This window comes from Piliocolobus tephrosceles, chromosome 11, assembly GCF_002776525.5.
Source record: "Piliocolobus tephrosceles isolate RC106 chromosome 11, ASM277652v3, whole genome shotgun sequence".
NCBI lineage: Eukaryota > Metazoa > Chordata > Mammalia > Primates > Cercopithecidae > Piliocolobus > Piliocolobus tephrosceles.
In genome coordinates this window covers 89,725,138-89,738,040 of record NC_045444.1, presented here as the reverse complement: position 1 = coordinate 89,738,040, position 12,903 = coordinate 89,725,138, and the positions used below count along the sequence as shown (strand labels likewise).

General features: G+C 40.3%; 1 protein-coding gene across 5 annotated transcripts in view; it reads right to left on the bottom strand.

Annotated features, from left to right (window-relative positions):
- Positions 1-12,903, bottom strand: part of LOC111547463 (cytochrome P450 20A1) — a 58,589-nt gene that overhangs the window by 899 nt on the left and 44,787 nt on the right. For all 5 annotated transcript variants that reach the window (XM_031936506.1, XM_031936505.1, XM_026454605.2 and 2 more), the window contains 3 exons: positions 10,894-11,014; positions 6,116-6,227; positions 3,385-3,449 (listed from right to left, as the gene is read on the bottom strand). In XM_031936506.1, coding sequence (XP_031792366.1) covers positions 3,385-3,449; positions 6,116-6,227; positions 10,894-11,014 — 298 coding nt within the window. The remainder of the gene's footprint in view (positions 1-3,384; positions 3,450-6,115; positions 6,228-10,893; positions 11,015-12,903) is intronic.

Here is a 12,903-nt window from a genome sequence, read left to right as displayed (position 1 = left end):
CATGCCACCAGGCCCAGCTACTTTTAACAGTTTTTTGTACAGTCTCCCTATGTTGCCCAGGCTGGTCTTGAACTCCTAGGCTCAAGTGATCCTCCTGCTTCAATCTCTCAAAGTGCTGGGATTATAGGTGTGTGAGCCACTGCGACTGGCACTTTATTATTTCTCTCTTTTTTTTCTTTTTTAGAGATGGAGTCTCATTCTGTCGCCAGGCTGGAATGCAGTGGCACAATCTCGGCTCACTGCAACCACCACATCCCAGGTTCAAGCGATTCTCCTGTCTCAGACTTCCAAGTAGCTAGGACTACAGGCACACACCATCACGCACAGCTAATTTTTGTATTTTTAGTAGAGACGGGGTTTCACCATGTTGCCAGGATGGTTTCGATCTCTTGACCTCGTGATCCACCTGCCTCGGCCTCCCTAAGTGCTGGGATTATAGGCACGAGTCATGGCGCCCAGCCTACTTTATTATTTCTAAATAATAGATGCAAAATATATTTCTCAAGAATACCAAGGTATAAGATAAATTATTTTGTGAAATGTAAGGATAAATCATAGAACATCATATAATGAATATTTAAATAAATTTAAGACCTGTTACATGAGACCACCTTATCAATATGCAAGAAATTTTATATTGCCTCTTCAACTGAAATTTATGTCTTAAAATTGGAGGCTCCAGCCTTAAAATTGTATTTATCAATTATATTACATCTAGATTAATAGGTGAGAGAGGCTGGACATAGTGGTTCACGCCTATAATCCTAGCAATTTGGGACTCCAAGGTGGGAGGATCACTTGAGCCCAGGAGTTTGAGATAGGCCGGGGCAACATAGCGAGACCTCATTTCTATTAAAAATTTTTAAAAGGCTGGGCACAGTGGCTCAAGTCTCTACTAAAAATACAAAAATTAGCTGGGTGTGGTGGCGCATGTCTGTAGACTCTGCTACTTGGGAGGCTGAGGCGGGAGAATCACTTGAACCTGGGAGGCAGAGGTTGCAGTGAGCTGAGATCGTGCCACTGCATTCCAGCCTGGCGACAGATTGAGATTCCGACTAAAAATAAATAAATAAATAAATAAAGATGTACAACGCTTCTCTTAAGCCACTGAATTCTAGGAGGGTATCTGGATTAAAGCAAATGAAAAGCATAGTCTATATATGTGTGATTATTATCATTATTTTTTATTTTTTATTTTTTTGAGATGGAGGTTCATTCTTGCTGCCCAGGCTGGGGAGAAATGGCATGATCTCGGCTCACCGCTACCTCCACCTCTCCTGCCTCAGCCTCCCGAGTAGCTGGGATTACAGGCATGAGCCAACATGCCTGGCTAATTTTGTATTTTTAGTAGAGATGGGGTTTCTCCATGTTGGTCAGGCTGGTCTGGAACTCCAGACCTCAGGTGATCCGCCCGCCTCGGCCTCCCCAAGTGCTGGGATTACAGGCTACCGCGCCCAGCCCATTATTTTTCATAGATGGCGTCTTGCTTATTGCAAGACCAGTCTGGCAACAGAGCAAGACTCTGTCTCGAAAAAAATAAAAATAAAAAATAAATTAAAAAAAAATTTAGCCAGGCGGGATAGCATATACCTATAGTTCCAGTTACTCTGGAGGGTGAGGTAGGAGAATTGCTTGAGCCCAGGAGGTTGAGGCTGCAGTGAGCCCGTGTTTACACCACTGCACTCCAGCCTGGGCGACAGAGCAAGATCCTGCCTCACAAGAAAAAATAAAGTAAGGGAAATTAAGGGCCTAAGAAACATTTTTTGTTGTATAGAATTTTACTCTGTAAAGTCATTGAAGAAATGCATATATTAAAAACAAAACAAAAAACAAATAACCCACGTACCACAGAACAAAAAAATTCCTCACAAAAACAAATATTATTAAATAACTTAAAGTCTGAATTTTAAAAAAAGGGAAATTCTTGGGTGCTAAGGTATGAGGACGCAAAGGCATAAGAATGATATAATGGACTTTAGGGACTTGGGGGAAAGGGTGGGGTTATGAGGGATAAAAGACTACACATTGGGTACAGTGTATACTGCTTGGGTGACGGGTGCACCAAAATCTCAGAAATCACCACCAAAGAACTTATTCATGTAACCAAATACGACCTGTTCCCCAAAAGCCTATTGAAATAAAAAATAAATTTAAAAAAAAAGCAAAAAGAGAAGCAATAAAAATAAAGAATAGAAAAACGCAACCTGTAATGCTAGCACTTTGGGAGGCTGAAGTGGGCAGATCACGAGGTCAGGAGATCGAGGCCATCCTGGCTAACATGATGAAACCCCGTCTCTACTAAAACTACAAAAATATTAGCCGGGCATGGTGGCAGGCGCCTGTAGTCCCAGCTACTTGGGAGGCTGAGGCAGGAGAATTGTTTGAACCTAGGAGGTGGAGCTTACAGTGACACTAGATTGCACCACTGCAATCCAGCCTGGGTGACAGAGTGAGATTCCATCTCAAAAAAAAAAAAGAAATTTTGCTTTTTTTTTTTGAGATGGAGTCTTGCGTCTTGCTCTTGTTGCCCAGGCTGGAATGCAATGGCACAATCTTAGCTCACTGCAACCTCTGCCTTCCAGGTTCAAGTGATTCTCCTGCCTCAGCCTCCTGAGTAGCTGGCATTACATTACAGGCATGCGCCACCACGCCCGGCTAATTTTTGTATTTTTAGTAGAGACGGGGTTTCGCCATGTTAGCCAGGCTGGTCTTGAACTCATGACCTTGTGATCTGCCTGCCTCCGCCTCCCAAAGTGCTGGGATTACAGGCATGAGCCACGGTGCCTGGCCTGCTTTCATTTTCTTAAAACAGATGCTAATTACTTTTCACTTATTATAAAAGTGGTAATAAAAGAGACAAAGAATAGCAAATAGCAGATTCACATAAGAGAAAAAGCAGTGAACAGAAGATATAATGGTGATGCAGGTCAGGCTTGGTGGTTCATGCCTGTAATCCTGCCACTTTGGGAGGCAGAGGAGGGAGGATGGCTTGAGCTCAGGAATTCAAGACCAGCCTGGGCAACATGGTGAAACCCATCTCTACAAAAACTAAGAAAATTAACCAGGTGTGGCGGCGCATGCCTGTGGTCCTAGCTACTTAGGTGGCTGACGCAGAAGGATGGCTTGAGTCAGAGAGGTCAAAGCTGCAGTGAGAAGTGATTGCACTACTACATTCAAACCTGGGTGACACAGTGACAGAGTGACAGCCTGGGTGACAGAGTGACAGCCTGTCTCAAAAGAAAGAGAAGAAAAGGGGATTCACTGGTTTTCTTTTGTTGTATCATTGCTACATACTGAATTTTCTCCTCAAAACTTAGGAAAGGAATGCAAAACGTGCAAACCCCAAAACTGACAGTCACAAAGACAATGACAAATATTTCATACTTGTGTGGAGATGGCCAAGTATTAGGATCCTGAAGTACCACACCAAGGGCATAAAGGACGAGGGTCTGTGAAAAAAAAATCCAATTAGTCAACGACTAACAGAGATAAAATGACTCCTAGAAAGTCAACTTATTCCAAACTTCTTTTAATATAGATAGTGAATACGAAGTAACAATTTAAAATAATGGAAGAAATTGGCCAGGTGTGGTGGCTCACGCCTGTAATCCCAGCACTTTGGGAGGCTGAGGCGGGCGGATCATGAGGTTAGGAGATCAAGCCATCCTGGCTCACATGGTGAAACCCCGTCTCTACTAAAAATACAAAAAAGTAGCCAGGCGTGGTGGTGGGCACCTGCAGTCCCAGCTACTACTCGGGAGGCTGAGGCAGGAGAATGGTGTGAACCCAGGAGGCGGAGCTTGCAGTGAGCCCAGATTGCGCCACTGCACTCCAGCCTGGGCGACAGAGTGAGACTCCGTCTCAAAAAATAAATAAATAAATAAATAAAATTTTAAAAAATAATAATGGAAGAAACCACAAGTGATTATTTTGGTAATCTTACAATGAGGAAGGCCTCCCTAAGCATGTCACAAAATCTAGAAACCATAAAGGAATAACAGACTTAACTATATGAAAATTTAAAATCTGCATCCAGTTAAAAAACAATAAAAAAAGAATGTAAGCAACAGTAAGTTATTTGCTATATAACTGACAGTTTGTATAGTATACAAAAATATATATAAGCTCACTAGAAAAATCAGTGAGTTATAAAGACCAGAATTCACAAAAGAAAAATACAAACTGTTAATATATGTATGAAAATTTGTTCAATTTCTCCAATGATCAGAGAAAAGCAAGATTCATAAAATATACATAAGACTCAAATTCACAGGTGGTGAGGATTTGGAAAGAAAAAACATTCTCATACATTGTTGCTAAAAGTATAAAATGGCTTTCAGAGAACATTTTAAATTTAACATACACATGGCCCAGTGTAGCGGATAATGCCTATAATCTCACCACTTTGGGAGGCTGAGGCAGGAGGATCACTTGAGCCTAGGAGTTCGATATCAGCCTGGGCAACATAGTGAGACTCCATCTTTATAAAAAACAAAAAAAATTTAGTCCAGCTACTTGGGAAGCTGAGATGGGAGGATCACTTAAGCCTGGGAGGTTGAGGCTGCAATCGCACCACTGTACTCCAGCCTAGGTAAAAGAGCAAGACCCTGTCTAAAAATAATAATAACTGAACATACACATGGACTTTGACACAAAAACTCCATGTCAAAACTCTACTCAACACCTGTACCAGTATATAATAAAAAAAAATGTCAATCATAATTTCCATTAGCGGGGGCTGCTTAAATAAATCATGCTGGTCGGGCATGGTGGCTCATGCCTGTTATCCCAGCACGTTAAGAGGTGGAGGTGGGTGGATCACTTGAGGCCAGGAGTTTGAGACCAGCCTGGCCAACATGGTGAAACCCCATCTCTACTAAAAATACAAAAATGAGCCAGGCCTTGTAGTGCAAGCCTGTAATCCCAGCTACGCAGGAGGCTGAGGCAGGAGAATCACTTGAACTCGGGAGGTGGAGGTTGCAGTGAGCCAAGATTGCACCACTGCACTCCAGGCTGGGTGATACAGTGATATTCTGTCTCAAAAAATCAAATTAAAACATAAATTATGGTACAGTCACACAATGGAATATTATGCAGCCATTAATAATGAGTCGAATCTGTATCAAGTGCTAGGTGTACTAATAGCCATGATACACTCAATAACAGAAGAAAATTAAAGAATATAGGAAGAGTAATTTTTCACATATAAATTCTATTTAATACATACGTAAAAGTGTGTTTCTATAAACATATACACAGAAATAGGTCTATAGAAATACATACTAAACTGCTAACAGTAGTACCTTTTGGGAAGAAAGACTTTTATGTTGTTTGAACTTTATTTATTTTTTTTTTTTGAGATGGAGTCTCGCTCTGTCGCCCTGGCTGGAGTGCAGTGGCCGGATCTCAGCTCACTGCAAGCTCCGCCTCCCGGGTTTACACCATTCTCCTGCCTCAGCCTCCTGAGTAGCTGGGACTACAGGCGCCCGCCACCTCGCCCGGCTAGTTTTTTGTATTTTTTAGTAGAGACGGGGTTTCACCAGGTTAGCCAGGATGGTCTCGATCTCCTGACCTCGTGATCCGCCCGTCTCGGCCTCCCAAAGTGCTGGGATTACAGGCTTGAGCCACCGCGCCCGGCCTGCTTGAACTTTAAAACAAGCACATATTATTTTGTAACTAAAATAATTGCATCTTTTATTTAATAATGGGTAGCGTTTATTTGCCACTTTAAACAAATTTAAAATACACACCAGGCAGGGTGCAGTGGCTCATGCATGTAATCCTAGCACTGTGGGAGGCCAAGGTTGGCAGATCACCTGAGGTCAGGAGTTCAAGACCAGCTTGGCCAACATGGCAAACCCCATCTCTACTAAAAATACAAAAATTAGCTGGGCATGGTGGCAGGCACCTGTAATCCCCACTACTCAGAAGGCTGAGACAGGAGAATCCCTTGAACCTGGGAGGTGGAGGTTGCAGTGAGCTGAGATTGCACCATTGCACTCCAGCCTGGGTGACAAGAGCGAAACTCCATCTAAAATGTATATATATATACACACACACACACCAAAAGAGTTGAGAATAGTTGAATGAATTAAACATATTAAATATTTTCTACCTCTCTAGGAATAATAAATTGGTCAATTTTTCCTTCAATATCTTGAAGCTGGGCAGAAACTGGAGTCAGTTTGGCAGTTCGAACAGTTTCACAAAGCACATGCTGACAATATCTGTTTTAAAAAAAAGTTTTTTGAAGATGTTTATATTGGGAGGCAGTTAGAAATGTACATACATTTAAAAAACGTTCTTCAACAACTGCTCAAACATTCCTAACTTGAAATAGTCCCATCATAATTCTTATCTGCTTAAAGATATATTATATATTAGAAGTATATAAAAACTTATTAAAAATTTTATAAATTTTAAAATAAATACATTTTATAAGATTTGTTATTAATCTGCATATAACTCTAGGTAGATAAAGATTTCAACAAATAAAAACACTTTTAAAAGTACCAGAAGAAAACTCAAAATGTTTCTATAATTTTTTTAAAGTTTATTTTTAGCATGAAGCCGACAGAAAATTATAAAGAAAAATATAAATAACCTAACTAGAGAAACATTTTGTTTACATATTTCTAAAGATAACTAGGAAAAATATTTTCAGTAAAGGTATCCTTAATGTATAAAACCTCTTTAAAAGTAATTAAAATAATCCAACAACCCCATAGAAACAGGGACAGAGAATACAAAAAGCAATTCACAAAAACATACTAATGGCCTGAAGACATGAAATGATACTCAACTTAATTAACAACTTAAAGACTGCCAATCGGCCGGGCGTGGTGGCTCAAGCCTGTAATCCCAGCACTTTGGGAGGCTGAGACGGGCAGATCACGAGGTCAGGAGATCGAGACCATCCTGGCGAACACGGTGAAACCCCGTCTCTACTAAAAAATACAAAAAACTAGCCGGGCGAGGTGGCGGGCGCCTGTAGTCCCAGCTACTCGGGAGGCTGAGGCAGGAGAATGGCGTGAACCCAGGAGGCGGAGCTTGCAGTGAGCCGAGATCCCGCCACTGCACTCCAGCCTGGGCGACAGAGCGAGACTCCGTCTCAAAAAAAAGACTGCCAATCATAGCGTTTTTTTTTTACTTGCTAGATTGACAAAGATGAAAAAGAATGACAGCAGATATTACTAGAAAAAGATGGAGAAAAAGATATTCTCATATCCAATTGGTGGAAGTATAAAGTGGTACACCTCAAGTGTACATCACAATGAGAAGAATAAAAACTAAAATGTATTGCAATTTTGCTATGAGTTAGTTCACTTAAATACTTTATATACAGGATCTTATCGAATCCTTACAAGAAACCCGTGGGTGCTATTATTATTCTAATTTTACAGATTAAAATCAGAGGCAGTTATTTAAGATCACATAGCAGGTAAGTTGTGTTGACAGGATTCAAATCTTAACCACTGACCTACTGCATACATCCTTCAACTAGAAGCTCACTTCTAGGACCTTATTATACAGAAATATTTGAAAATATTAGCAAAGATGTAAGCACAGAAGTGTTAATTGTTTGTAACATCAAAAACAACAAAATCAAAATGGGAAACATTCTTCCTTCCTTTCCTCTGTACAAATATTTATTGCATACCTGCTGCCTGTGAAGCACTGTGCTAGATACTGAGCTACAACAATAAACAAGAGATACACCATCAAAGGGGTTCAGATTCTAGTTGGCAGTGGGGAGGCAGAGTGGATAGGACATGAAGGATGAACAATTAAGCAAGCATAGCACATGTTACGATAAAGGAAGTTCGGGGTATTACTGGAATATAAGGCAGGAACAGCTACTCTAGGGAAAGGGTTTTGTAGAGAAATAAACACAGGCTGGGCCGGGAGCAGCGGCTCACATCTGTAATCCCAGCATTTTGGGAGCCAGAGGCGGGTGGATCACTTGCGGCCAGGAGTTCGAGACTAGCCTGGCCAACATGGTAAAACCCCGTGTCTACTAAAAATACAAAACTTAGCTACGTGTGGTAGTGCAAGCCTGTAATTCCAACTACTTGGAAGGCTGCAGCATGAGAATCGTTTCAACCCAGGAGGTGGAGGGTGCAGTGAGCTAAAATTGTGCCACTGCAAACCTGCCTGGGTGACAGAGAGAGACTGCATCTCAGAAAAAAAAAAAAAACAAAAACAAAAACAGGAGAGAGAAAGAGAGAGAGAGAAAGAGAAAAATAAACACAGGCTGAAATCTGCAAAACAACATAAAAAAGAAAAAAAAAAAAACTCAAACCACCCACAATAAAAAAAAAACTCCACCCCAAAACCAAAAACCAAAACCCGGACTTAACTAAAGGAGAGACAAAAAGAGAATCTATACAGAGGAACAGTTTGTGCAAAAGCCAGGACAGGAGGTAAGAAACAAAAGACTTTGAGCAGAGCTAAACTGAAAGCTATGAAGAGGCACAAGTGAGGATAAGGTGTACACAAGTCCCAGCTTTTGAAATGCTTCGTGAGCTATAGTAGAGAGTTTAAACTTTAAAAAATTGTTTATTTCCTCATTTATTTTTAAGAGACAGATTCTTGCTCTGTTGCCCAGACTGGAGTGCAGTGACACTCTATCATGCTGCAGCCTCAACCTCCGAGGCTCAAGCGATCCTCCCACCTCAGCCTCCCTAGTAGTTGTAACCACAAGCACATGCCTTTATGTCTGTCTAATTTTTAAATATTTTGTAGAGACAGGCTCCCTCTATGTTGCCCTGAATGGTCTCAAACTCTGGGGCTCAAGCAATCCTCCAGCCTCAGCCTCCCAAATTGCTGGAATTAAAAGCATGAGTCATTGCACCCAGCCCAATTGTTACCGGCTTAAGGGCACACATTTACAAAGGAACTTCACCTTCGACTTCACACACTTCTATATGACAAAAACTTCAAAAGGCAACTAGTATTACTTTTAAAAAAGTAGTTACATTCAATGTAATAAATAAAACTTCCAACATTTAAAAGCCTCCCAGTTCTTTCCAGTGGTTATCTTGTTTTCTTTTCTTTTTTTGAGAGAGGGTCTCACTGTTACCAGGATGGAGTGTAGTAGTGTGATCACGGCTCACTGCAGCCTGGACTTCCTGGGTTCAGGTGATTCTCCTATATCAGCCTCCTGAGTAGCTGGGACTATAGGCATGCACCACCATCCCTAGCTAATTTTTTGTATCTTTTTTTTTTTGAGATGAGGTTTTGCCAGGTTGCTCTGGCTGGTCTTGCACTCTCGGGCTCTGGTGAGCCTCTCACCTTCACCTCCCAAATTGGTGGGATTACAGGTGTAGGCCACTGTGTCCAGCCACTCTATCTTCTCTATAGTTGATTTTATGCTCCAAGGTAGGGTTGCTTGCTACTCAGTCTCAGACTTCTAACCCCAAAGCAGTCACAGTTCAATTAAAAAAAAAATTAATTAAGCTATAGTTATATGCAATAAAATTAACCCATTTTACCTGTACAGTTTGATTTTTAGTAATTGTATACAATTGTGTAACTACAACCACAAGTAATATATAAGACAATTTCTTTTTTTTTTTTTTTTTTTTAGTCGTCTCGCTCTTTCGCCCAGGCTGCAGTGCAGAGGCGCGATCTCGGCTCACTGCAAGCTCTGCCTCCTGGGTTCACGCCATTCTTCTGCCTCAGCCTCCCGAGTAGCTGGGACTACAGGCGCCCGCCACGGTGCCCGGCTAATTTTTTGTATTTTTAGTAGAGACGGGGTTCCACCATATTAGCTAGGATGGTCTCGATTTCCTGACTTGTGATCTACCCGCCTCGGCCTCCCAAAGTGCTGGGATTATAGGCGTGAGCCACTGCGCCCGGCCGACAGTTTCATTTTCTTCATGCCCCTTTGTAGTTGATCCTGTCCCCATTCCTAACCCCCAACAGTATGCTTTTTATTACCATAATTTGCCTTTTCTAGAATTTCACACAAATGAAATCATACAGTAGCCGTATTTTATGTTTCACCCTTTCACTTAAATCACTAAGATTTATCTGTGTTGTTGTGTGTATTAATATGGTGTTCCTTTTTATTACTTGGTAGTATTCTGTGGTATGGTAATACCACAATTTGTTTATCTATTTACCGGTTGAACATTTGAACTACTTCCAATTTTGGGCTATTTTGAATAATACTGCTACGAATATATGCAAACAGGTCTTTATGTAGTCATGTTTTCATTTATCTTGGAATGAAATTCCAAAGAGTGGAATTGCTGGGTCATATAAGTGTATGTTGAACTTTTTAAGAGCCTACTATATTGTTTTCTTTTCTTTTGAGACAGGGTCTCGCTCTGTAACCCAGGCTGGAGTGCAGTGATGCAATCACTGTAGCCTCGACCTCCTGAGCTCAGGCAATCCTTCCACCTAAGCCTCCTGAGTAGCTTGGACTACAGGCGCGTCCCAGCACAAGCACATCTGGCTGATATTTTGTATTTTTAGTAGAGATGGGTTTTTGCCGTGTTGCCCAAGCTGGTCTTGAACTACTGGGCTTAAGTGATCCGCCTGCCTTGGCCTCCCAAAGTGCTGGAATTACAGGTGTAAGCCACCACATCTGGTCAAGCCTACTAAATTATTATCTAATGTTGCTGTACTGTTTTTTATTACCATCAACAAAGTATGGTGTCATACTTGCTTGACTTCACTAGTACTATTTAACAGACTAAGTTAAACATTTCCCACACAACCTTATGATTTTAAAAAGCAGATTCATTTACCTAATAAAATCTACATATAAATACTTGAAGTCCTATAAAAATATATAGCTTTCCTAAATAGCAACAATAGCTTTAAATTAGATAAACCAGTTCAAATTTACCTTTCAATAATCTCCTCTTTTTATTGTGTTCTTACCTGAGCTGCTCAATTTTCTCTGGAGTAATAGGACCATTTCCAAAAACTTGGTTTATCTCTTCATATAATTTTTTTTGAACTTCTTCAGAGGTGGTTAAAAAACAGATTGCCCAGGTACACACTAGGTGAAACATTATATGAATAACAATGAAAATAGCTAACTCGTGGATTGGGTATGGAATAAGAAAAAAACTAATTATTTAGAGTGGGGTTTTTTGTATTTGCTTTTTTTCTCCTACAGTACAGAAGATAACATAAGTGGTACCAAAAAGTAAATTTCTTCACAGAGTTTGTATTTCACTGAATGGAACATCAATATTTACGGATTGCCCTCCAACAGACATAGTGCAATCTGGATGCCTTCTTTCTTAAAACTGGTAAGTAACCGGAGCCAATTAATTTTACCTTAGGTGAAATAGTTATGATAATAAATAAATTTCATATCTGTAGGAGTGCTCAATGTTGGTTATTGCAATGGATTACTGGATGCACTCAACCTTATTAGGTTGATTTATCAGTTCACTTAGGAGCACTAATGAAATGATTCAGACAAATCAAGCTAGCAGATTTATCAATAAATCAATATTCTAACATATTTACCTGTGATGGTAAATACACTGGCTCAAAATTTGTGACTGGTTATTGCTTAGAATAGTTCTCAACCAGACGTGGTGGCTCACACCTGTAACCCCAACACTTTGGGAGGGATTGCGCAGAGGGGAACACTTTGGGAGGGGATCTGAAGCTGGGGGATTGCTTGGGCTCAGGAGTTCAAGACTAGTCTGGACAACATGGCAAAACCCCATCTCTACAAAAAACTCAAAAATCAGCTGGGTGTGGTGGTGTGTGCCTGTAGTTGCAGCTACTTGGGAGGCTGAGATGGGATGATCGCTGGAGCCCAGGAGGTTGAGGCTGCAGTGAGCTGTGATCATGCCACTGCACTCCACCCTGGGAAACCAAGTGAGACCCTGTCTCAAACAAACAAACAAACAACAACAACAAAAAACAGTGGTTCTCAAAAACCACCTGAGAGATGGCTGATGCTATAACCTCACATTCACAAATTCTGGTTCAGTAGGTTTATGGTAATGTCCAAACATCTGTACTTTTAACAAATAGAATATCACATTTATCTCAATTAACAGCAAAATGGGAAGAAGAATGGCTCATGGCTTACTTTAGCTTAAACTGATTTATGGATTATATTCATTGAGCAAATGAAAATGTAAAGAAATTACATGTTAAGAAAAGATCAGAAGAAATGAAAATGTAAAGAAATTACATGTTGAGGAAAAAACAGAGGAAAAAGAGTAATTATATTTTCTTTAGTAATACACTGGGATTATAACTATTAAAAGAATGGAACCTTCTGAACATATATATATACCACCTCTTTCCCTAGAATATGTTTGAAGTGACACCATCTGTAGCTCTATTGTTCCTGTGTCAAATACTTTTTAATATCCTTCTAGTAACTTGTACTTTACTTACCAATGATCTCTTTCCTGAGCTAAGGGTTAACTTAAACTTATCTCAAAGTTAATTTATAAAAAAAGTTGTCCTGATACACCTTATTACCCATATTGTTATCATTAAAATCAGTAGTTACCTGGTACTCAATTACTCTGATTAGTTTTTTTATATCTAGAATTCACAAAAAACATGAGTGACTGCCTGTCCTTAACTTTTCCCTACATATGCCTCTTCATTACGGCTTCTGAGTAAACTATAGAATTTCTATTTTACAAGTGATGTGAAAACTTGTGCAGTATACAATATGTATGTCACACAATTTTACAACACAGAGTAATAAACAACTGAAGGATTCACCACAACGATTTGCATACAGTGGTCATTCATGTACTCTGCTTGACTATATTATCACTTAAAATTAATATAACAGGCCAGGCACGGTGGCTCATGCCTGTAATCCCAGCATTTTGGGAGGCCGAGGCGGGCAGATCATGAGGTCAAGAGAACGAGATCATCCTGGCCAACATGGTGAAACCC